The sequence below is a fragment of the Scyliorhinus canicula genome, chromosome 6 (genome assembly GCF_902713615.1).
Source record: "Scyliorhinus canicula chromosome 6, sScyCan1.1, whole genome shotgun sequence".
Classification (NCBI taxonomy): domain Eukaryota; kingdom Metazoa; phylum Chordata; class Chondrichthyes; order Carcharhiniformes; family Scyliorhinidae; genus Scyliorhinus; species Scyliorhinus canicula.
In genome coordinates, this window is record NC_052151.1 from 105,499,537 (window position 1) to 105,526,480 (window position 26,944).

General features: G+C 44.3%; 1 protein-coding gene across 8 annotated transcripts in view; it reads left to right on the forward strand.

Moving 5' to 3' along the window:
• The window catches only part of l3mbtl3 (L3MBTL histone methyl-lysine binding protein 3), a 189,090-nt gene that overhangs the window by 17,827 nt on the left and 144,319 nt on the right, over positions 1–26,944 (forward strand). For 5 of the 8 annotated variants that reach the window (XM_038799810.1, XM_038799814.1, XM_038799811.1 and 2 more), the window contains exons 3-4: positions 20,314–20,457; positions 20,777–20,888. In XM_038799810.1, the coding sequence (XP_038655738.1) occupies positions 20,341–20,457; positions 20,777–20,888 (229 nt within the window). In that variant the 5' untranslated portion in view covers positions 20,314–20,340. Of the gene's footprint in view, positions 1–13,529; positions 13,550–20,313; positions 20,458–20,776; positions 20,889–26,944 lie in introns of all 8 variants that reach the window. The other 3 variants (XM_038799815.1, XM_038799816.1, XM_038799817.1) reach the window with 1 other exon arrangement.

Sequence of the window (26,944 nt, forward strand, 5' to 3'; positions counted from 1 at the left end):
GGATGCCAGGGCCAGAGTACTGGTTTTCAGTCACTAATCTGGTGCCAGCAAACATTACCGATCTGACGTCTGGTTTTGCTATCGCCTTCCGTCACTGGCACACCTTCCAGTACTTAGTCTTTGGATGCACTGTAGCATTGGGTTAAGCTAATTTAAAGACTACTTCCCTGTCCCACAATCTCTACTACCAAGAGCAGTAATGCAGCAAGATAATTTTTGCCTTCAAATGTCCCTCCCACTCGCACACTGTCTTGACTTTGGCATATTTTGTCATTACTTTATCAATGCTGAAATAATATCCTTTATTCTCTGTGTAACAGCATAATGCAAGGAACTTTGTAGTGAGTGCCGTGGCAGATTAAGGTGACAAATCATAAAACATTCTTGGGGCAACTAGAGTTGAGAAATAAATGTGACTTTGTTAACAGCATCCCTCTAAACATTACCCCAATTTTTATTTCCGTTCACTTAAATTAAAACTAAAATTAGGAATGCATTTTTGCATGCTTTATGCAAATGTCAGAATGGCCCTCTTCTGTTGAGAACATAATTGTATTGGATTTTCTTGAATAATCCACACATCTTTAAATACATACTAATTTTATCTTGCATAATGGATTCCATCAGTTTTCTCAACAAATGTCAGACAAGCTGTTTCATAGTTACTTGGCTTATTCCTCATTGAAGGGGGTATAACAGGTTTGTCTGCAGATTCACAGTTTGCAACATTATGAAGTATTAAAACAATTGTCCCCTTATCTACCTTGAAGACCCTAAAATGCATGCCATTATGTTTCAGTGGTTTAATCCATCTTTACTTCAGTTAATATTTTTCTGATGATTTTTTAGCTCTACATCCCTTGTTCCATATCCCTCTGTTGGTCAATTATGTTCTCCTTTCTACCATCGTCTATACTGAAAAAAAGAAACTGACAACCTTGGGACCGAGTCCATGCCTGGGCAATTCAGGCCAGTGCTGGTTGGGCATGTAGATTGGTGAGGATATTTTTCCAAGTAAGAATTGCAAAGGGCAATTTTGAAAGAAATAAAAGACAGCTCTGTAAGGTAAGCCAGGAGGAGCTGGTTGAGATCTGTGTTTCTTTGTTGTAAGTGTGGCAGATGCTCTTTGCCTCCAAATGAGGGTCCCACTAAACCTCCAATAAATTGCCACTCCAAGGAATTTCCCAGCCATACATTTAGACCAGAGGAGAGCTCAGTGAATTGGCCTAGTGCTACTAAAAGGAATAAAATGGGAAATAAAAACATAAATGGAAAGTGAAGCAGCAGGTTATTACATGAAGATATGGGTTCAACGGTAAAGAAAATTAGGAGGAAAGTTAAAAGGAAAAATAAATTGGGAGAGGTTACTGATAGAGGTGTTAAGATTCAAAATGGAGGTACAAAAGCCAACATAAGGGTACTTTACCTGAATGCTCGTAGTATTCAGAATAAGGTAAATGTGTTGATAGCGCAAAATCATCGTGAATGACTATGATTTAGTGGCCATTACTGAAACATGGTTAAATGATGGTCACGACTGGGAGTTGAATATCCAAGGGTATTAAACTATTCGGAAGGACAGCGTGGATGGTAAAGGAGGTAGTGTTGCTCTGTTATTTAAGGATGACATCCGGGCAGTAGTGAGGGATGACATTGGTGCTTTGGAGGATAAGGTTAAATCCATTTGGGTGGAAATCAGGGATAGTAAGGCGAAAAAGTCACTGATTGGAGTAGACCACCAAATAATAACATTACGGTGGGGCAGGCAATATACAAAGAAATAACCAATGCATGTAGAATGGTACAGCAGTTATCATGGGGGATTTTAATCTACATGGTGATTGGTTTAACCAAGCCGGTCAAGGCAGTCAGAGGAGGAGTTTATGGAATGTATCCACGATAGTTTCCTAGAACGGTATGTAATGGAACCTACGAGGGAACAAGCGATCCTAGATCTGGTCCTGTGTAATGAGACAGGATCTGGTCCTGTGTAATGAGACAGGATTGATTAATGATCTCATAGTTAGGATCCTCTTAGAAGGAGCGATCACAATATGGTGGAATTTAAAATACAGATGGAGGGTAAGAAGGTAAAATCAAACATTAGAGTTTTGTGCTTAAACAATGGAGACTACAATGGGATGAGAGAAGAGCTGGCTAAGGTAGACTGGGAGCAAAGACTTTATGGTGGAACAGTGGCGAACCTTCCAAATGATTTTTCAGTGCTCAGCAAAAGTTTATATCAGTAAAAAGGAAGGATGGTAGAAAGAGGGAAAATCGACCATGGATATCTAAGGAAATAAGGGAGAATATCAAATTGAAGGAAAAAGCAGACAAAGTGGCAAGGATTCGTGGGAGCCTAGAGGATTGGGAAATCTTTCAGGGGGCAACAGAAAGCTACTAAAAAAGCTATAAGGAAGAGTAAGATAGATTATGAGTAAACTTCTCAGAATATAAAAACAAATAGTAAAAGTTTCTACAAATATATAAAACAAAAAAGAGTGGCTAAGGTAAATATTGGTCCTTTAGAGGATGAGAAGGGAGATTTAATAATGGGAGAGGAGGAAATGGCTGAGGAACTGAACAGGTATTTCGGATCGGTCTTCACAGTGGAAGACACAATAACATGCCAGTGACTGATAGAAATGAGGCTATGACAGGTGAGGACTTTGAGACGATTGTTATCACATAAGGAGGTAGTGATGGGCAAGCTAATGGGGCGAAGGGTAGATAAGTTTCCTGGCCCTGATGGAATGCATCCCAGGGTACTAAAAGAGATGGCTAGGGAAATTGCAAATGCACTCGTGATAATTTACCAAAATTCACGAGGCTCTGGGGTGGTCCCAGCGGATTGGAAATGAGCAAACGTGACACCACTGTTTAAAAAAGGAGGTAGGCAGAAAGCGGATAATTATAGGCCAGTTAGCTTAACTTCGGTGGTAGATAAGATGTTGGAATCTACCATCAAGGAAAAAATAGCGAGGCAGCTGGATGGAAATTGTCCCATTTGACAAAAGCAGCATGGGTTCAGGGCAGGCCCTGCCTAACTAATTTAGTGGAATTATTTGAGGACATTACCAGTGCAGTAGATAATGGGGAGCCAATGGATGTGGTGTATCTGGATTTCCAGAAAGCTTTTGACAAGATGCCACTCAAAAGTTTGCTGCATAAGATAATGATGCATGGCGTTAAGGGTAAAGTAGTAGCATGAAGAGAGGATTAGTTAATTAATAGAAAGCAAAGTGTGGGGATTAATGGGTGTTTCTCTGGTTGGCAATCAGTAGTTAGTGGTGTCCCTCAGGGGTCAGTGTTGGGCCCACAATTGTTCACAATTTACATAGATGATTTGGAGTTGGGGATCAAGGGCAATGTGTCCAAGTTTGCAGAAGACACTAAGATGAGTGGTAAAGCAAAAAGTGCAGAGGATACTGGAAGTCTGCAGAGGGATTTGGATAGTTTAAGTGAATGGGCTAGAGTCTGGCAGATGGAATACAACGTTGACAAATGTGAGGTTATCCATTTTGGTAGGAATAATAGCAAAATGGATTATTATTTAAATAAAATGTTAAAACATGCTGCTGTGCAGGGGGACCCGGGTGCCCTAGTGCATGAGTCGCAAAAAGTTGGTTTACAGGTGATGAAGAAGGCCAATGGAGTTTTGTCCTTCATTGCTGGAGGAATGGCGTTTAAGACTAGGGAGGTTATGCTGCAACTGTATGAGATGTTAGTGAGGCCACACCTGGAGTATTGTGTTAGTTTTCAAAGAATTTACAGTGCAGAAGGAGCTCATTCGGCTCATCGAGTCTGCAGCGGCCCTTACAAAGAGGACCTTGCTGAAGCCCACGTCTCTACCCTTTCCCTGTAACCCAGTAACCCCACTTAACCTTTTTTAAGGGCAATTTTTTGCATGGCCAATCCACCTAACCCGCACATCTTTCGACTGTGAGAGGAAACCAGACCACCCGGAGGAAATCCACGCACACACTGGGAGAACGTACAGGCTCTGCACAGACAGCAACCCAAGCTGGGAATCGATCCTGGGACCCTGGAGCTGTGAAGCAACAGTTCTAACCACTATGCTACCATGCTGCCCTAATAATCTTTTATTGTCACAAGTATGAGTTACCGTGAAAATCCCCTAGTCGCCTGTTCGGATAAGTTGATACGAGAATTGAACCCGTGCTGGTGGCCTTGTTCTGCATTCCAAACCAGCTGTCTAGCCAACTGAGCTAAACCAACCCTTACTTGAGAAAGGACGTACTGGCGCTGGAGGGTGTTCAGAGGAGATTCACTAGGTTAATCCCAGAGCTGAAGGGGTTGGATTACGAGGAGAGGTTGAGTAGACTGGGACTGTACTCATTGGAATTTAGAAGGATGCGGGGGGATCTTATAGAAACATTTAAAATTATGAAGGGGATAGATAGGATAGATGCGGGCAGGTTGTTTCCACTGGCGGGTGAAAGCAGAACTAGGGAGCATAGCCTCAAAATAAGGGGAAGTAGATTTAGGACTAAGGTGAGGAGGAACTTCTTCACCCAAAGGGTTGTGAATCTATGGAATTCTCTGCCCAGCGATGCAGTTGAGGCTCCTTCATTTAAATGTTTTCAAGATAAAGATAGATTGTTTTTTTTTCAAGAGTAAAGGGTTATAGTGTTCGGGCGGTGTCCACAAAAGATCAGCCATGATCTTATTGAGTGGCGGAATAGACTCAAAGGGCTAGATGGCCTCCTCCTGTGCCTAGTTCTTATGTTCCTGTGTAAATGTCCAATTTTCAGTCACCGATTTGTGATCCTGTACCTGTAGAATTACTTCACGCCATGACTACTCGCAGTGTTAACTAAATAACTTAATTGTACTCATCTTTGCTATTCTCATGAGGTTGTTAGTTGGGTGGTTGAAATTAACCTTTGGGAACTGTAAAGGCCTTAGGAGATTCTCCACTTGGGGAAACAATTCTTTCTGAGCTCAGGAACACAGGAACAGCTATAGGACCTTCTGCCCCTTTCCTGCTCAGCCACTCGACTTGATCATGACTGATCTTTTACCTCTTCATATAACACCCCCATACCCCTTGATATTTTTTAATATCTCAAAATCTGTCAATCTGTCTTTAATATACTCGATGATTGAGCCTCCACAGACCTCTTGAGGTAGAGAATTCTGAAAATTCACCACCCTCTGAGTCAATAAATTCCTCCTCATCTCAGTCCTAAATGGTCTACTTCTTCTGAGATGTATCCCCTGGTTCTGGACCCCCTAGCCAGGGGAAACATCCTTCTTGCATCGACCCTATTGAGTTGTGTAAGAATTTTGTATGCTTCAATGAGATCACCTCTCATCTTACCACACTCGAGAGAATATTGGTCCAGCTTCCTTAATCTCCCCTCATGAGACAATTTGTCCAATCCAGGGATCAGTCTGGTGAACTTTTGATGCACTCCTTCAATCGCAGTATATCCTTCCTAGATAAGAAGACTAAAACTGTACACCGTACTCCAGATGCGATCTCGCCTGGACTCTGTATAATTGCAGCAAGACTTGGTTCCTTCAATATGCTATTTTCCTTGCTAATTGCTTGCTACACCTGCATGTTAGCTTTCAATGACTGATGAACAAGTACACTCTGATCCCTTTGGACATCAACACTTCCCAAACTCTCCCTGTTTAAGAAATACCGTGATTTTTGTTTTTGTTTTTCCTACCAGTGTATAACTTCACGTTTTTCCATATTATATCCCATCTGCCATGTATTTACTTAGCCTGTCCAAATCGCCTTGAAGCCTTTCTGCATCCTCCTCACAACTCACATTCTGACCTAATATTGTGTCATTAACAAATTTGAAAATACTACATTTTGTCCCCACATCCAAATTATTGATACAGATTTGGATTTGTTTATTGTCACGTGTACCGAGGTACAGTGAAAAGTATTTTTCTGTGAGCAGCTCAAACAGATCATTTAGTACATGAAAAGAAAATACACAATAGGGCAACACAGGTACACAATGTAAATACATTGACACCGGCATAGGGTGAAGCATAAAGGAGTGTAGTATTAATCAAGTCAGTCCATAAGAGGGTCAGTTAGGAGTCTGGTAACAGCGGGAAGAAGCTGTTTTTGAATCTGTTCGTGCGTGTTCTCAGACTTGTGTTTCTCCTGCCCGATGGAAGAAGTTGGAAGAGTGAGTAAGCCGGGTGGGAGGGGTTTTTGATTATGCTGCCCGCTTTCCCAAGGCAGCGGGAGGTGTAGATCGTGGATTGGAGACGGGTTTGTGTGATGGACCGGGCTATGTTCACGACTATCTGAAGTTTCTTGCAATCTTGGGCTGAGCAGTTGCCATTCCAGGCTGCGATGCAGCCAAATAGGATGCTTTCCATGGTGCATCTGTAAAAGTTGGTAGGAGTCTCAGTGTGGACATGCCAAATTTCCTTAGTTTCCTGAGGAAGTAAAGGCACTGTTGTGCTTTCTTGGTGGTAGCGTTGACGTAGGTGGTTATTTTTAGTTATGTGCACACATAGGAATTTGAAGCTGTCAACCATCTCCACCTCGGCCCCGTTGATGCTGACAGGGAGGGGTGCGCACAGCACTTTGCTTCCTGAAGTCAATGATCGGCTCTTTAGTTTTGCTGGCATTGAGGGATAGATTGTTGTCATACACCACTCCACTAGGTTCTCTATCTCCCTCCTATATTCTGACTCGTCGTTGTTCAGGATCCAACCAACTATGGTCATGTCATCAGCAAACTTGTATATGGACTTGGAACCAAATTTTGCCATGCAGTCTTATGTGTAAAAGGAGGATAGTAGGGGGCTATGTGCGCAGGTACTGAAGACTATCGTGGAGGAGGTGTTGTTGTTGATTCTTACTGACTATGGTCTGTGGGTCAGAAAGTCGAGGATCCAGTTGCAGAGTAAAGAGCCCTAGGTTTTGGAGCTTTGATATGAGCTTGTCTGGGATTATGGTGTTGAAGGCGGAGCTGTAGTCAATAAATAGGAGTCTGACGTAGGAGTCCTTGTTGTCGAAATGCTCCAGGGATGAATGTAGGGCCAGGGAGATGACGTGGCTGTGGACCGATTGAGGCGGTGTGCAAATTTCCATGGATCTAGGCATTCTGGGAGTATGGAGTTGATGTGCACTTTATTACGACTGAAGTCAGAGCCATCGGACGGTAGTCATCGAGGCATGTTGCCTGTTCCTCTTTGGCACCGATATGATAGTGGTCTTCTTGAAGCAGGTGGGTCCTTGGAGCAGAGTAGGGACAGGTTGAAGATGTCCGTAAACACATCTGCCAGCTGGTCCATGCACTGCACGACCAGGGACCCGTCCGGACCCGTCGCTTTCCGAGGATTCACTTTCAGGAAAGCCAATCTGACTTTGGAAGCTTTGAAATTAGGAATTGGTGTGTCTGGGGCTGCTGGGGCACTTGACAGCGGATGAATGGTTTCCTGCTCGAACCGAGCATAGAATGCATTGCGTAATAGCTGGGGCCTAAGCACTGATCCTGGAACTAGTCACAGCCTGCCATTTCTTTTTTTAATGCAAGTTTTTAATTAAGGATTCTTCATATTGTACAGAACAAAAATAAGCGTGAATATACATTTAAAAACTAAAAAAATGTATATATCATCTTCCGTTATTTACATCGGTTATCATTCGTTATTTACAACGGTTACAGCTTTTTAACGTTTTACAGTTGGCTTTTAGTTCTGCTGGGCTTTGCTCTTCCCCTTTTCTTCCTGACCCCCCACTCCTCTCCTTCTAGTCGTCTGGCGAGCCTTCCTCCCTCATCAGCACTTTTATCCTGTTCCTATTGGTTTGGCGTGATGCTGTATATTTTGTTCTTTGGGTATGGTTTGGCTCCATGCCTCTTTATTCCGGGCCCCTCCCCCCTTCATTGTTATCCCGTGGCAAACGTCTTCCTTCCTCTGGCTTATCGGCTGTTGGCCATGAACAGGCCTTGGAACAACTGGGTGAATGGTTCCCATGTTTTGTGGAAGGCTTCTTCCGACCTCTAGGTGCCAAATTTAATTTTCTCTATCTGGAGAAGTTCCGATAGGTCGGACAGCCAGTCGGCAGCTTTGGATGGTGCTGCTGATCACCAGCCGAGCAGGATTCTATGGCGGGCGATTAGAGAGGCAAGGGCGTCAGCCCTCCTCCACATGAGGAGATCTGGTAGTTATGATACCACAAAGACTACCACTCTTGGGCAAGGCTCTACCCTCATCCCTATCACCTTGGACAATACCTCTTGAGAAGGCTGTTCAAAACCCTGGGGCAAGACCAGAGCATGTGGGCGTAGTTTGCCTGGCTTCCTTGGCACCATTCTCATTTGTCCTCCACTTCTGGGAAGAACCTGCTCATTCGGGTTCTAGTTAAGTGGGCTCTATGTACCACTTTTAGCTTCATTATGCTTAGCCTTTATGCAAGTGAAGGTGGAGTTGACCCTATGCAGTGCTTCGCTCCAGAATTCCCACCCTATTTCAAATCCCAAGTCCTCCTCCCATCCAGTTATGTGTTAGCGCTCCCCAGTAGTTGTCCATACATGTCGCCACAGTTCCCCTTCCCGAGGATGCCCGTCTCCAGTAGGCCCTCTAACAATGATTGTTGCGGCAGTTGTGGGTATGTCCTCATTTCCTTATGTAACAAGTTTTTAACCTGCATGTGTCTTAGTTCATTCCCCCCCATCAGCTGGAACTTCTCTGTTAGTTTCTCGAGTGTTGTCAATCTGTTGTCAGTGTAGAAGTTTCTGTCAGCCTCCCCTGTCCTGCCTCCACCTTTTTGAAGGTGGTATCCATTGTCACGGATGAACCTGTGGTTGTTGCAGAAGGGGCCTTGTCGGACATCTTAGTCAGTCCAAAGTGCTGTCGCAGCTGGTTCCACGACCGGAGTGTTGCTATCACGACTGGGCTCGTTGAGTAGCTATTCGGTGGGGATGGAAGTGCCGCCATGGCCAGGGCCCGGAGTGAGGTCCTCCTGCAGGAGCACTCCTCCATAACCACCCACTTGGCTTCTGGCTCTTTTATAACCCCTTTTACCCTCTCCGTAGTTGCCACCTAGTGGTAATATTGCAGGTTTGGGAGGGCTAGGCCGCCCATAGTTCTTGCTCTATGCGATACTCTTTTTGGGATCCTTGCATTCTTCCCCTCGCCCCCACACAAATGCCATGATTAGTTTTTCTAATGAGTTGAAGAAGGCCTTGGAGGGTGGGTGGATGGGGGGGGGGGGGGGGGGGGGGGGGAGAGGAAGAGGGGGGAGAATTAGATCAGAATGGATCTGAACAGGAAGAGTAACCTGGGCAGTACGTTCATCTTGATTGTCTGCACTCTCCCTGCCAGGGAGAGTGGGAGTAGTTCCATCTCTGCAGGTCCATTTTTACTTTCTCTAACAGGCTGGTCAGGTCCCATTTGTGGATCCCAGTACAGTCATGAGATTGTGGCTTGTGCTGGCATAGGTGGCAGTGGGCTCCTCGTCAACAAATCTGAGAACATCTCCTGCAGGTGCGAGGCCTGTGCTGTCACAAATTTGTTTGTAGAAGTCTACCGGGAATCTGTCTGGTCCCTGTGCCTTCCCCGCCTGCATGGATTTGATGCTCTCAGTGACTTCTCCCAGTTCTAGCTTTGCTTCCAGCTCTAGCTTTGCTTCCAGCCCCCGTTTCCGACCCCACCACCCCACCATTGCCATGTCCAGTCCATCGAGGAACTACTTCATCCTCAAGTCCCCTGATGGAGGCTTGGAAGTGTACAGCCCCTGTGCTTCGATGACCTTTTCCAGCTCCACTACTAGTTTGCCTTTGTTGTCCCTTACCTGAGCTATGTCCCTCGTGGCTGCCTTCTTTCTCAGCTGGAGAGCCAGCAGGTGACTGCCATTGTCTCCGTGCTCGTACAGGGTCCACCGTGCCTGGCGGAGTTGGTGCACTGCTTTCCTTGTGGAGAGTAGGTCAAAGTCCATCTGTAGCTTATTCCTCTCCACTAGGAGCTCTACAGTCGGGGCGTGGGAATATCGCCGGTCTACTTCCAGTATGGAGTCGACTAACTGTTGCCTAGGCGCCCTCTCTTCCATCTCTCTTCATGCTTTGTAGGCAATAACTTCGCCCCGATCACAGTCTTCGCCATTTGGATGAGCCCCTGCACTCCTGGGTTTCCCTTTGTTCAGGGACTCTCCAAAGTGGTTCATTGCGGTGCCATCTTATTCTAAATTGCCATGTTGTGGTTAGCACTTTTGCTCCACAGTGCATTGACCCCAGATTTGATTTTCGGCTTGGGTCACTGTCTGTGTGGAGTCTGCACGGTCTCCCTGTATCTGTGTGGGTTTCTTCCGGCTGTTCGGTTTCCTCCCACAAGACTTGCTGTTGGGTGAATTGGACATTCTGAATTCACTCTCTGGGTACCCAAACAAACGCCGGAATGTGGCGATTAGGGGCTTTTCACAGTAACTTTATTTGAAGCCTACTTGTGACAATAAGCGATTTTCATTTCATTTCATCCTCCAATTCCCTGTAGCTGTATCCCCCTGATTCCTTCCCTCTGTTTCTTCCCCTAGTTGTCCCCCTGTTGCTGGTGGCTGCCCCCTCCCCCGCCCCTTGACAGGCGCTCTGTCCCTTGTGGAGGATGCGCCTCTCTTTTCTGCACGCTTTCCGGTGCTAGCTTGCCCGCTAGTGTGGTGGCCCCTTCTGAGGTTAGTTGTGTGTTCCCCCGACACCCGTTCGCTGAGCTCCCTACCTGCCGTTCCCCTCACCCTTTCTTGCACTCTGGTGCCCTCGCTCTTTTCTTCTCTTTCATCCCTCGTCCCCGGAACGAGGCAGTGCAGTCTGGCGCAAAGTATTCATCAAACTGGTTCACGGTTAACACATAGTCCGTGGGGTTCCTACCTTCGATCCCCTCCGGCAGGTCCACAATCCACAGGTTTAGGCGCCTCGATTGATTTTCCCCTTCAGACTCCCCTTAGCCGCGACCAGCGTTGCTATTAATTGCACTGCCTTGTGCGTCAGTCAGCTCAGCCATTTGTTTCTCCTGGCTTTTTCCACTCCTCGTTTCCATGCGGCCTCTGGAGTGGCTGTTGTTTGGCATTTCCCTTCCTGTTGCTGATGGTTGAGGTGTGGGGATGTTTTATCCTTCATATTAGTGAGCTATTTTGGGTGAAAGCGTACTTTCGGGTTTGTGGGAGGAGAGACACCTGACCTGCGACTTCCCAGCTCATCCCAATCACCGGAAGTCCCAACAGCCTGCCAATTCTGTCTGTTTACCAATTCTCAAATAATGTCAGTATATTACCACCAATCCTCATTTGGCTTACAAACCTCTTGTCTGGGACCTTATCGAAAGCCAATACACTGCATCTACTGGATCCGCCTTAGTACCATCCTCAAAACACTAACCGGTTTATCAAACACTATTTCCCTTTCATAAATCCATGTTGACATCGGTCCAATCATCCATTACTTTCTAAGTGTCCGATTATTATGTCCTTTAAAAACATAAGCACTTGTGGTTCAGTTGGAACCAGGTAGCTCTCACAGAAGCTACCAGCAGAGGCAGGGCAAAATAAAGTAAGGGGAAGAGAGCATGTCTCAAAGACTAAAGAACCGATAGTTCTAGAAACTAGGGAATGAAAGAGAAGTCCCAGGAAGACTGGAATCTGCACAAGGTGCTGTTCGCTAAAGTTAAAGAGAGGCACCCAGTTAAAGAGAGGAGAAAGGTGCAGACCTGGTGTAGTTGGCTAGTGAGAAGCCAGACATCTGAAGTAATTCTAAGGTTGGTAACACATTAATACAAACTGTGAAGTAGTGTTGTTCCGTTGGCATGGCTGGATACCTGAGAAATGGCATGGAAGCTTGAATGCATGCGATAATCCAAGGCAGAGGAATACTGAAAGGAGACATTGTAATCCTGGAAGTAGATCCTTGGTGAAGGCATTCAAGAGAAGGTGTTAGTTGGGAGAAAATTCCAAGATTTGTTTATTTTTGAGTGGGGTTTGGAAACATTTGGGTGGAAGTCAGATTCCAATGCGACCAGTTGGCTCACTGTGTGACAAAACATCGATGGGAATTTGATGAGAAATCCACAGAGTTGTGGATTTGGTGGATCAAGGGTTATGGGGAGAAGGCAGGAGAATGAGGATGAAAAACATAGCCGTGATTGAATGGCAGAGCAGACTCGATGAGCTGAATGGCCTAATTCTGCTCCTATGTCTTATGGTCTTGTGTTGTATTGGGTGGCACTTGGTTTTAGAGGGTGGTGTGTCTGACCACAGTTGGTCTGTTGATTTACATGAACCATGTACTTACCAAGAACATTATCATATAAGATATATTTTGTAACTTGTGTTGTTATCCTTAAAACTGTGTGCACATTTGTGAAGGTGGGATGAAGGAATATTATATTATAGTAAATCTTTTCTTGTTTGTTAAATCTTTTATTCTATTATTAAACTTTAATTGGCAATCCTGCGACAATGTTCATTCACGTCTCAAAACAAGTAAGTAGAAGTTATAGTATATATTGAGCCAGGGATCCATTCTGGGACCTGACTGTTCAGTGAAACATTGGCTGGGATCGTAACATTAGTTTTTCTGCCATTTCATTATTCCTCATTATAAATTCTCCTGAATCTGCCTGAAATGGACCCATATTTGTTTTTGCTACTATTTTCCTTTTTACATTCCTATATAAGTTTTTTACAGTCCATTTTTATGTTTCTTATAGTTTACTTTCATATTCAATTTTCTCTCTCTATCAGTTTCTTGATCTTCCTTTGCTAAATTCTGAAATTCTCTCAATTCTCAGGCTTACTACTTTTTTATGGCAAAGCCTCTTCTTTTGATTTAATGCATTCTTTAACTTGTTAGTCATGGTTAGATCATCTTTCTTGCTAATTTTTATGCCTCAAAAGGAATATAAATTTGTTGTAAACCATGTATTAATTCTTAAATGCTATCTATTACCAGTCTACCGTTCTACCTTTTAATGTAGTTTTCCAATCTACCACAACCATTTTGCCTCTCATACCATCATAGTTTCCTTTGTTTGGATTTAAAACATTGGATTGAATTTGATTTAATGTAAACATTGGATTTTCTGGATTGAACTACTTCAACTTCAAACCTAATGTAAAATGTTATCATTTATCTTTCCTTTACAACAAGGTAATTAATAAACCCTTATTGAATAGTACTAAATCTGAAATAGCCCATTATCTAGTTGGTTCCTCAATATACTATTCGAGAAAACCATTGTGGAAATATTCCAGGAATTTGTCTTTGGCTAGTTAGGTTTACTCAGTCTCTATGTAGATTGAAGATGCCTGTGGTTACTGCATTGCCCTTGTTACATGCACCTCTAATTTCTTAAACTATGCCCAATATTACCACTACTGTTCTCTGTTCCCAGCCTTGGTCACTCTGAAGCCATGTCGCTGTAATGGCAATTATATTGTTTACTTCCATTTGTTTGTCAATTCATCTATCTTGTTATGAATGCTGTGTGCATTTAGATAAGGTGCCTTTAATTATATATTTTTATTATTTTCGCAGCCATCTAATGACGCACTGAGGTTGGTACATACTATCCGTTCCTCCAACACTCAGACTATCCATCCCCTATTGCTACCTTGCACTCTTATCTTGTCCACTCTCTAATTTATCACATCTTTCTCCCCGTGGGCGCCACGGTAGCACTATCACTTCACAGCTCCAGGGTCCCAGGTTCAATTCCTGGCTTGGGTCACTACCTGTGTGGAGTCTGCACGTTCTCCCTCTGTCTGTGTGGGTTTCCTCTGGGTGCTCCGTTTTCCTCCCACAAGTCCCGAAAGAAATGCTGCTAGGTAATTTGGACATTCTGAATTCTCTCTCTGTGTACCCGAACAGGCATCGTGTGGCGACGAGGGGATTTTCACAGTAACTTCACTGCAGTGTTAATGTAAGCCTACTTGTGGGAATAAAGATTATTATTATTATTATTAATATTACTTGAACCCTCAGCCCTACTACAGTATTTAGTTTAAAGCTCCAGTTATACGATTCTCTAGAACATTGGTCCCAGCACGGTTCAGTGAAGCCAGCTCCTGTGGTACCGCTCCAACTTTCCCTAGTATTGATGCCAGTGACCCATTAATCGAAACCCACTTCTTCCACACCTATCATGGATTCGTGTATTTAACTCACCTTATTTAGCTTACTCCAATTTGATCGTGGCTCAGGCACTAATCCAGAGTTTATTAACTTTTGAGGATTTGCTTTTTAAGTTAGCCCCTAGTTGCTCATATTACCTCAATAAAACATCTTTCTTAATCCTACCTATGTCATTGGTACCTCCTCTACAGCCAAAGATAGGTTTCCCGAATCCTGGGACTGGGCAGACAGTACCGCCTTCTGGACTTGCACTCTCGGCTGCAGAGAATTGTGTCTGTCGCCTGACTACAGTCTTCCGCTCCCACTATATTTTGGTTAACCACGCCCTTCCCCCACCCAAATGACTTCCTGTGAAACAGTGTCATTCACCCTGCAGGCCCTTCTTTTAACCATAAAGAGTTTAATTAATTATTTTGCTGATTAAATTTGAATTCATGTCTCTAGTCCTGCTTGTTCTTGTATTTTTATTATTTTAATAAAGATTCCACTTACCCCTCTTGAAATTCTCTAATTAAGAGAAATAAGAACTACTCACCTGCTAATCTACTAAGCTTTACTACTATTGTTGAACATCATAAACTACTCATAAACCCAAACAATTAGCAACATTACCTGTGTTTTGAAAGATAAATGAGAAAAATACTCATCAATCAATCATATGTCTGTTTTCCTATGACATGACACTTGGACTTTTCTCCGAATAAGGCCAGTCGACTCTGAGCCACAGATTGAAACAACCTGGATACCTCTGTGAGGGGCTGCTTCTGTCTCCGGGCCCTCCTCCTCTGTGAGGGGCTTCTTCTGCCTCCGTTCATCCTCTTCCTCTGTGAGGCGCAGCGTCTATCTCCGGACCTTCCTCCTCCTCGGAGGGGCAGATTCTATCCCCGATCACCCTCCTCTTCCTCTGTGAGGGGCTGCTTCTGTCTCCTGGTTCTCCTCCTCCTTGATGAGCGGCTGCTTCTGACTCCGGGTCCTATTCCCCTGCTGTGAGGTGCTGCTTTTGTCTCCAGACCTGCCTCCTCTGTGAGGAGCTGCTTCTGTCCAGGTCCTCCTCCTCCTCCTCTCCTCTGTTAGCGCTGTCTGGATCCTCCTTTTGTCCTGCTCTTTGCTGCTGTCGTCTCTGGGTCTTCAGCTCTCTCCTGCCCTTTGGTTTTGAAGTGCTTCAGGGTTTTCTGAGCGGGGGAGGGGGAGGCAATATCTAAATGCGGCTTTCATTTTTAAGACTAAGGTTGCTTGACAATGACTTAATTACAGTATTGCATCAATTGGAAAAGCTAATTGGCACTGGCTAATTTAATATGTATAAACAAATTAATGAAATAGTGGATAACGGGCTTCTCAATGGCTTGACTGGATATAGGAGTGAGCAACTGTGCCACACAAGTCAGCAAAATCCAAAATGACATCCCTTGACTGTAGCTGGTCTTGGCTGTAATCATAGTAAGGCAAAGAAATTGACTTCAGCATCAATGAGTTATAGATGGGAAAATTGGCTAAAGTTTGTCAATACTGACGGGTTATTTTTGGGAAACCCTGCTGGATGTGCCCACGTGGATGTTTCAGAGCAGGTTTGGGCTCCGATCCCTCCTTACGTGGTTGAAAGATTGCTAACACTCACGATCATTGCAGCTTTTATATGGTAGGGTAGATCTTGCCATCAGCTATTTGCATATAATACTAACACACTTGGGCTACATTTTATATTAGATACATGCAGAGATTTTAATTTGTTTAAAGTAAAAGGTACTAATGCAATAAAGCAATATAGCATTGTGATTATTCGTACCTGAATTTTCACAATCCAAGATTTTAGATTAAGTTTATTTTAGTAAATTTAGAGTACCCAATTATTTTTTTTCCAATTAATGGGCAATTTAGCGTGACCAATCCACCTACCCTGCACATCTTTGGGTTATGGAGGCAAAAACCACGCAAACATGGGGAGAATGTACAAACTCCAAAAGGGCAGTGACCCAGAGCCGGGATCGAACCTGGGACCTTGGCACTGTGAGGCAGCAGTGCTGCTCACTGCGACACCATTGACCCGAGATTAAGTTTTTTTTTAAATAAAAAGAATGATTACTGATTGTGGAAGTATTTACCTTATATTAAGCTGGCAACCTGTTGAAACCTTTTCCAAAATCATTAAAGGTCTACGCCTGGAAAATTATTTTTTCTAAGATTCGCTGCCGAGCAATCAGTGGCAAAGGCCACAACATCGGCTACCTTCTCCTCTAATAACTCCAAAAGGTCTGAAATGCCGAAGACTGCCACGGGCATGGCATCATCCTCACCCCCACAGTCTCTGACAGTGTCTCGGAAATCGTGCCCAGAATCCTTGCTATTTCAGGCAAGACCAACACATATGAACGTGATTCGCAAGCCCCCTTGCACGCCTCTCGCATTCGTCCTCCACCTCAGGGAAGAACCCACTCATATGAATCCGAGTCATATGGGCCCTTTACACCAGCTTAAACTGCACCAGCTTAAACTGCACCAGCTCAACCTGTATAAGGCTCATCCTGACACGGGATGATGTCGAATTCATGCGGTGCATAATTTCATTCCAGGCAACCACCCCTCCACTCCCAGCTCTACCCACAGTTGCTCATCCCATTTCCGTCTTACCTATACATAAGAACATAAGAACCAGGAGCAGGAGCAGGCTAGCTGGCCCCTCAATCCTGCTCCGCCATTCAATGAGATCATGGCTGATCTTTTGCGGATTCAGCTCCACCTTCCGGCCCGAACACCATAACTCTTTATTCTTCAAAAAACTATCTTTATCTTGAAAACATTTATGAAGGAGACTCAACTGCTTCACTGGGCAGGGAATTCCATAGATTCACAACCCTTTAGGTGAAGAAGTTCCTCCTAAACGCAGTCCTAAATCTTCTTCCCCTTATTTTGAGGCTATGCCTCCTAGTTGTGCTTTGACCCGCCATTGGAAACAACCTCCCCGCATCTATCCTATCTATTCCCTTGATGATTTTATATGTTTCGATAAGATTCCCGCGCATCCGTCTAAATTCCAACGAGTAGGGTCTCAGTCTACTCAACCTCTCGCTGTAATTCAATCCCCTCAACTCTGGGATTAACCTAGTGAATCTCCTCTGCACACCCTCCAGCGCCAGTATGTCCTTTCTCGGGTAAAGAGACCAAAACTGAGCACAATACTCCAGGTATGGCCTCACTAACACCTTATACAGTTGCAGCATAACCTCCCTCGTCTTAAACTTCATCCATAGCAATGAAGGATAAAACTCCATTTGTCTTCTTAATCACCTGTTGCACCTGTAAACCAACTTTTTGTGACCCATGCACTGGGACACCCAGGTCCCTTTGCACAGCAGCATGCTTTAATATTTTACCATTTAAATAATAATCCTTTTTGTTATTCCTACCAAATTGATAACCTCACATTTGTCAACATTGTATACCATATGCCAGACCCTAGCCCATTCACTTAAACTATCCAAATCTCTCTGCAGACTTCAAGTATCCTCAGCACTTTTTGCTTTACGACTCATCTTAGTGTCACCTGCAAACTTGGCGCCTTCTCCGTTTCCAACAACCACCCGTAAACATCCGCAATTGTCCCTTCCATCAGCTCATCCTGAGTTCAACTTGTCTTGTAGAGTATACTTTAGCAGCTAAGGGAATGAGGGGAGACCTTTTCATACAAAATGCCGCATCTACATGTACCTAAATTCAACCTCCCCCCAGCAGCTGGATCTTCCCCTGCAACACCTCCAGCCTCACGAACCTCCCTTTTATGAATAAATTACTTATCCACTCTGCCCCTTCCCTATGCCAGCTCATATCCGTCAGATGAGCAATGACGACGTACCCAACTCCGCCATCCTTTTAGTTGCTGCGCCATGCGGATCCTCCACCTCTTGAGCCAAAGTTTTCCTCTACTTCTCCCGGGTGCCATAGCCCATCGACATTCCATTTTGGAGGAGAAACCAGCCCCCTCCACTCATTCTGCACTTCTCCAAGTAAAGCGCCCATTAACTGGGTGGAAAGGGCCAAAACCGAAGTCTCCAAGAAGGAGCCACCTTGTGCATGATCGATCAGCTCATGGTCGCCACTGGAAGTCTCATAACACTCATTCTGACTGATTTTCTGAATGTAATAACTATAAGATTCAGGGTGGGAGATATAAGAGGGATATCCGACGTAGGTTCTTTACTCAGAGTGGTTAGGGTGTCGAATGGACTGCCTGCTGTGATAGTGGAGTCGGACACTTTAGGAACTTTCAAGCGGTTATTGGATAGGCACATGGAGCACACCAGAATGACAGGGAGTGGGATAACTTGATCTTGGATTCGGACAATGCTCGGCACAACATCGGGGGCCGAAGGGCCTGTTCTGTACTATACTGTTCTATGTTCTATGTTTTCCAGCATTTTTTGTTTTTGAATACGAATTAAGCAGGGATAGTAACTTGATAGTAGTTTGGTGAGAAGTTGGCATTTTTTTGCCAAAATCCAGTGAGATGTTGATATTATAAGGGACTGCTAAGGGAGGCATGTGCATTTTGGAGTTTTGCATTAAATGTGATGCTTAATTGAAAATGGGGTAAACATTGTAGAAAGGACAAAGAGCCGTCCGTGCCTTTTTGAGCCATGCTCTACCATGGATTAGAGCAAAATAATTCTGTAAGAGATTTTCTTTTTCATATGTTGATCTCCTGGCAAAGTTATCAAACGTTATGATTTGGTTTATATTTATTATCTTATATTTATTATCACATACTTGGGGTTTCCCATGGCAATGCCACTTTTTTTATGTTTCCTGGAGGAAGAAGACTAGCAACAAAGGTTTACATGGCAGATCATGTTTTATCACAAACCCAATTATGCTTCAAGCTGTATGTATCAACTGAAACGTTTGTATCTCAATATGTCTGAAGAATACTGCCTCAAAACTGTGTTTTGGTACACAGGATGTGACACAGTTCTGTTCCAAGTCTCTAGCCGATCAGTTCAAACCACTGCCCTTAATACCTATGTGTTGGAATCCTTCTAAGAGCTCACAGGAATGTTGCCCATATCTACATTCCTGTGTCCAAATATATATGTATATAGCTCTATACTGTGGCACTGTTCACAACTAGCATCAGTCAACCTTGTTAAAAAGTCAGCAGAAACATGACTGCAGTAAATTACCATCGCACTGCAGGATTGTCTCTAGTCCAGGGAACCGTAGGTGGAACTTGGGAATCTATAGGTGTCACCCAAATTACTATTTCGTCCCGAGGCATATCTCCTTCAATGTGCAACTGCATGTGACAATGAGCACCATTATATACGCCAATACTTTCTATGCAGGCAGGCACCATTAGCATTCTCTAGGCAATGCAGGGGTTCTTACTTTATTTGATAAGCAACATTACAAGATTTGCAGCTATGAACCAATATAGAAATATAAGTCCATAAGATCGAGGAGCAGAATTTGGCCCATTGAGTCTGCTGTAACATTCAGTGAAATCATGACTGATCTGATATAATCCTCAACTTCACTGTCCCGCCTTATCTCCATTAAAAATCTATCTATCTCTATGCTGCTTTCCAAGTTTCCTTTGCAGTGGTCTGACTTGAATATCTTCACAAGAATACAACATTTCAAGCATCCCTAAAGCTTCTTAAACATTGTGATACAGTCCAAAGAATTTCATCCCAAGCCTTGTGTCTTGCCTCTTCTGTCCTGATCTACTGAATTGAAAACTTTGGATTAGACATTGTGATTTCCTTGCAGGACCATCTTAGCAGCTGGAAGAACCAGGACCCGAAGAAGCCATTAGACTTCTCTCTCCCTCACAAACCCCCTCCCAACCACTTACATGAGTGCTGGGAACCATTCCTTTGGATTCCTGGCAATAGCCTGCTGCCACCCAAAATACTGCTCCCAACTAGCAAGGGCATCCCACCTGATTTGGGCAGAAGATTGACCAGGTTCATCCAGGTGAGGCCAAGGAATTTGATTTTCCCTGGCTTACACCCTGCTAAGAACCAGGTGATTTACTGTCTATCTTGGTCTGCATTTAGCAAGGAAGTAAATTTGGGGCTAAAGTATCTGAAGAATAAACCAAGTCATCAAACATTTGGTTAAAATGCTTTATTTGGTTATTACTACAGATCATAATCAGATATCACCCCAAGTTGTTCTTTCCCTTCAATAGATTTCTTGCTCAACAGTAAAGTTAGCAATGGAGAAAAGCATTGTGAGTGACTGTGTCCCAACTACTGATAGCAAGGACTTTGATGTTTTTAGTGCGATGGACTGGAAAGACGGAATAGCAACACTTCCAGGGAGCAATTTAAAGGTAAAATTTGAACAATTCTTTGAATGCCAATTCTTTTTTTACAGGCAAAGTAGAAATAATGCATTTGGTACAAAGTGTGTGTATATATGTATTCTATAACTAGAATATAACATTTTGTAGAAAGATTACACAAGCTTTTGACTGGTTGTAATTCTCTTATTTCATCACATCTACTACTACTGCTGATGTGTGCTGTGGTTAGTTGTTACGTGTCTATGATTTGTTACGTTAGGTATTTCCTGGAGTCAGAATTGCATGTATGGGAATAGTATTAATAATACAGATTAATCTCAAATCAATACATTTTCTTTGGCTTCAGTTCAGAGTAAATGAGTTTGATGCTTTGGAGATCATCACAGATGAAACAGAAGTAGAAAGGATAAGAAAGGCAACTGCAACAACAACATGGAGTGTGCCAACAGCACAAGAAGGTTAGCAGAGCATCTTGGGATGATTTTAATAGTTTGTGTGCATGTACAAATATTTTACAAGATTTCTTCAATTGTGCTTCTAAACTAATAACATTATTCCTAATTGTTCTTTTACAATATATTGACCTGTATTCTAAATTGTTTCTGGAGTTTATACTTCCTTTCTCCTTTTGTTGAATCATTTTTCATTCTATAATGATAAACGTCCAGTATCCTCCATAGTCAGACATTAGGATCTATTTGAAATGCACTTTAAAAATAGCCTATGTCATTCAAATGCACTTCATTCTGAAAAACACTCATATTCATAAAAGCCATTCAAAAAAGTTAAATTTCCTTAAATTCCCTTCTGTTGTAAAAGTGAACACTGATTCACTTAATACATCAAAGACAGATAACCATTTGAAAATCTCTTAAAACTAGATGTCGAACTGTGGACACTGAGATAAATGATTCTGGTGTTTTCTGAAACATAGCCCAGCATTCATAATGGGCTCTGCTGTAATAATAACCCCTTAAAATGTAATCAATGGAGTCTATTAAAACTGGAAAAATAAATGGCCATTTCTCGCCTCAACTATTCCCAGATGTCCTAAGGCTGCTTTCTCTCTCTCTCTCTCCCTCTCCCTCTCTCCCGTGAAAACTGCTTAACATCTATTTTTAATTTAAGAGGTCTGGCATTTAAATCACTTCAGATCATTGCACTATTGATTACAAGCTGTCTTCGTTTCAGGTTTGAATGAATACGATCACTTTTCCCATTGGAAAAAAGTACTCTAATGCATTTCAACACTTGAGCAACAGTAGTCAATGAGCCATATAATGAATTACTCCAGTCGAAAAATATGCATTATCATACGGTAATATTTAAAGTTGTCAAAACATTTAGCACTTAACTATCAGAATATTCCTGATTCCTCAGCAGCCTTCCCCCAGTGGTGACAAATGAAGTGGTTTTCTCAGGGCTTACCGAACTCTCAACTTCCAGCGCACCAAAATAGGAGTGTGGAAATTTAGATTTCCTAAAGGGCTCACAATGATGATTTAGACCACAAACGAAGTGCGAGTGGGGTAATACCCTTCTTGACCCAAGAAAAGGCCACTTAGAAATAACAGAGTCCTACAAATTTAAAACTACTGTAAAACATACTAAGTATTTGTCATTCCTGATTCCATTCCTGTCTCCATCACGAGATGAAAATCTGGACACTGGAGTACTTTTTCAAAAAAAAAATTTTCATTAAAGTTTTTCAATTATACCAATTAATACAAAAAATTAAATTTTTACAAACCCACAAATACAACATTTCAGGGAAAAAAACTAAAATGAATTAAAAACCCACAATACCCAAACCCCACCGCCCTCCACCCCAACAACTGACGGTGATTAGTTCTTTAAAATCGGCAATGAAAGACTGCCACCTCTGCTAGAATCCTTCGACTGATCCCCATCAAGCGTATTTGACCTCCTGGCACAGAAATTCCATTTGGTCACCTAACCATGTTGCAGAGTTGGGTGGGGTTGGAGACCTCCGACCCAGCAGAACTCGCCTCCAGGCAATTGACGAGGCGAAGGCGAGAGCATCTGCCCCTGTCTGCAGCCCCAGCGAGTCCAACACCCCAAATAGGGCAACTAGAGGACAGGTCTCCCAATTCGACATTTAGAATCGTCGACATGGCGCTAAAGAAGGAGACCCAAAAGCTCACGGGCTGGATTCTCCGCCAGTGGGATGCTCCGTTTTGCCGGCAGCCCAGGGGTTTCTCGATGGCGTGGGGCTGCCCCACAATGGGAACCCCATTGACTAACTGGTGTAACAGAGCATCCTGTCGGCGTGCTGAAACAAAAATGTGTGTACGGCGGGGCAGAGAATCCAGCCCCAAACGTTTGGGACAGAACCAAAACATGTACGTGTGATTGGCCGGACCCCCGACACAACACTCAACCTATCATCCACTACCGGGGGACAAAACGCTCAGCTTCATCTTGGTAAAAGTGGCTGTCAACTTATTAACCCTCCCAAAAAGAATTTAGGGAGGAAAACAAAGACATTGAAAAAGAAACATAAACCCTGGAAAAATGTTGATTTTGATAGACTGCACCCTGCCTGCCAAGTTTGGGCGAAGGCTATCCTACCTTTGGAGATCAGACTGGCGTAGTTCAATTTATGGAGTTGATCCCAGTCCCGGGCCACCCGGATAGCTGAAGCTTGATCCGGCAAGGCGAAAGGGAAGCGCGCCCTTGCTCGACTTCCCTCTCCGTAGAGTCCATCGGAAAATGCTCATTATTTTCCATATTCAACTTGTATCCCGAAAAACAGCCAAAGCTCTTCAGTAGCTTCATTATATCACCCTGAGTGGGGACTGGGTCTGTCACATAAAGCAGCAAGTCGTTGGCGTATAGGCTCCATCTTGCCCCCCTTCCACTTCCTCAAAGCTCTCAATCGCCAGGACAAATAGGAGGGGAGACATTGGATGGACATCTGTCTCGTTCCCCACCCAATTTTGTTTTTCATATATTTAGATTACCCAATTTTTTTTTTTCCAATTAAGGGGCAATTTAGCGTGGTCAATCCACCTATCCTATACATCTTTGGGTAGTGGGGGTGAAACCTACGCAGACAAAGGGAGAATGTGCAAACTCCACGTGGACAGTGACCTAGGGCTGGGATTTAACCCAGGTCCTCAGTGCTGTAGTCCCCCACCCAATGTTGGTACGCACATGAGCTGATACAGTAGACGTTTCCATGAAACAAACTTTGGTCAAAGGCCAAACCTCTCCAAAACTGTAAACAGGTACATGCATCCACCCTATCAAATGCCTTCTTGGCATCCAAAGACACAACTACCTCTGGATCCGGCCCTGCAGACAGGGAGAAAATTACATTTAACAGTCGCCAGGAGTTAGATGACAACTGCCGGCCCTTAACAAATCCTCTCTGATCTAAACCTATCACCCTAGGAAGACCAGCCTCCAACCTCATCACTAGCACCTTTGTCAATACCTTGGCATCAACATTCAGCAATGAAATAGGATGATGCATCCCACATTCCAGTCCTCCCTCCAACTGATGGCGCACTGTTAACTCTATCCAGGATGGACATCAGCTTGCTGCACGAGTCCCTAACCTGAATGAGCCAGGAGACTGGTTGGCCTTCTCCCCATATTCATAACTAACCCCCCTTGAAAGCCGCAGCTGGCTCACTGCCTTACCTGTAGACAACAGATCGAATTTCATATGCAGTTTCTTCCTATTCGCCTGGAACTCCGGCGTAGGGTCACTCGAATATTGGGGTCCACCATCAGAATTTTGTCAACTAGCCACTGCCACTCTTCTTATCCATGTGCACTTTGTATTATACAATCTCCCCTCTTAACAACCGTTTCAAAGGCATGGAAGACGAGACCGATCCATTCCCATTGAACCCCACCCACTCATCTATAGCCTTCGAAATGCAGGCACTGAACCCCATGTATGCCAATACCCAATGTTCAACCTCCATACCAGATGTTGAACAGGGCCCACCCCTAAACCAAGTGGGCAGCACAATTGCTTCACAGGTCCAGGGTCCCCGGTTTGATTCCTGGTTTGGATCACTGTTTGGAGTCTGCAGGTTCTCCCTGTGTCTGCGTGCGTTTCCTCCAGGTGCTCCGGTTTCTGCCCACAGTCCAGAGATGTGCAAGTTAGGTGGATTGGCCGTGATAAATTGCCCTAGGTATCCAAAAGGTTAGGTGGGGTTATGGGGATAAGCTGGAGGCACGGGCTTGATTGGGGTGCTCTTTCCAATGGCTGGTGCAGACTCGATGGGCCGAATGGCCTCCTGCACTGTAAATTCTATGACTAAGTCCACCACGGTAGCATTGTGGATAGCACAATGGCTTCACAGCTCCAGGGTCCCAGGTTCGATTCCAGCTTGGGTCACTGTCTGTGCGGAGTCTGCACATCCTCCCCGTGTGTGCGTGGGTTTCCTCCGGATGCTCTGGTTTCCTCCCATAGTCCAAAGATGTGCAGGTTAGGTGGATTGGCCATGATAAATTGCCCTTAGTGTCCAAAATTTCCCTTAGTGTTGGGTGGGGTTACTGGGTTATTGGGATAGGGTGGAGGTGTGGGGTTGGGTAGGGTGCTCTTTCCAAGAGCCGGTGCAGACTCGATGGGCCGAATGGCCTCCTTCTGCACTGTAAATTCTATGATCTAAGTGCGCAGCATAGTTCAAAATGACTTCACTGAATATTCTCTTTTCCTCAGAAGGAGAGATCTCCCCATCAAAAAGATCCTGGAGTGCAGCCTATAAACTGGGGGAAAGAATAAGAATTCCTTAGCCCCCCGGATGCATGAACTGCCACAGGTCCCCCCCCCATCTCTTCCATAAATACTAACAGTGCATTTGCTACCCCCGAAGAAGACAACGACCGGCCTAGAGTGGTCTAGATTCGGCTCTAGCTCTCAGTTGAAATCTTCGGCCCAGGATCAGCTGGTGTGTGTCCAAATCCGGAATGGAGGTGAACAGCTTCCTTATAAATGCCACATCGTCCCAGTTTGGGGCACATACATTACCCGCCAATGACCCAGTAACAATCACATACCTGCCACCCAGGTCTGCCACGACTTATCCGCTAAGAAGCAAATCTGCTTGTTAATTAAGATTTACAACCCCTGGGCCCCTACTGTCAAAGCCTGAATGAAATACCTGGGTCACCCACCCCTCCGGAGTCTGGTCTGGCCCCACACCCGTAAATGTGTCTCCTCTAAAAGCACCTCATCTGCCCTTAAATTCTGCAGGTGAAAGAAAACTCTCGACCTCTTCACTGGACCCCCAAACCCCGCGTATTTCATGTGACCAACCTGATCAGGAGTCTCTCACCACCAAACCCTCAACCCCATCCCCCAAGTCGGTTGGTCCACATCAGAAATTTACCCCCCCCCCCGGTGACCCTGCTGATCACCTCCCAGAGAACAATGCTCCCACCTCTCCAGCCCCATTCCCCCCACCAAACAAATGTGCTAGGCTCATTGAACCACGTCTAAACAGGTGCAACAGGCCGTAGCACCCACCTCTCTTATCACACTACCGTTCCCCTAGCTAAAACCTTGCTGCTAGCGAGGTAACCCCTATTCAGGGTAAATATTAAGGAATACAGAAAAAAGAAACTCCCTAGCCCGTCCCTGTTACATATGTTAAAAAAAAATCTAAATCCAACACTGCTGCAAGCCTCAAATTCCTACCAGGCACCATGTATTTCCATTGCTATTACCTTAATCACTACCCCGTACCCACATTGGTCCCTCCCATCCTAGGCATTTAACATATACCCAAAATAACAACAAATACATACGGAATACAAGAAATCCCAAACAAATCCATCGCATAACTCAACCATAACAGTCCCCATAGAACCCCTTTAACTGAGACCAAGACCGTTTTCTTTAACAAAGGCTTCTGCCTCCTCTGCCATATCAAAATAGTGGTCTTTTGGCCAGTAAATAACCCATACACCACAACAAGCATCATTGCACTCTGGTATAACACTGCCTTTGCGGTATTACCTTATTAAAGGCAGTCCGCCTCTTCTCCAGCTCCGCTCCCAAGTCCTGATACATCGAGTAGCACTCGGATGGAGTCTCAATTCACTTTGGCACACTTCAGGATCTTCTCTTTCTCTTGGAAACTGGAATCTTACAACCACTGCCTGTGGTGGCTCGTTCACCTGGGGCTTCTGCTAGAGAGGACGTTGGGTCCTATCCAAATCTGGAAGGGATATCTACCATCCATCCGGATAAAAGCAAATTACTGCGGATGCTGGAACCTGAAACCAAAGAGAAAATGCTGGAAACTCTCAGCAGGTCTGGCAGCTTTGACAAAGGGTCATCAGGATGGGCACATGGAGCACACCAGAATGACAGGGAGTGGGATAGCTTGATCTTGGTTTCGGACACGGCACAACATCGAGGGCCGAAGGGTCTGTTCTGTGCTGTACTGTTCTATGTATAGGACTGGAAACGTTAGCTCTTTTCTCTCCCTATTGCTGCTGTCAGACCTGCTGAGATTTTTCAGCATTT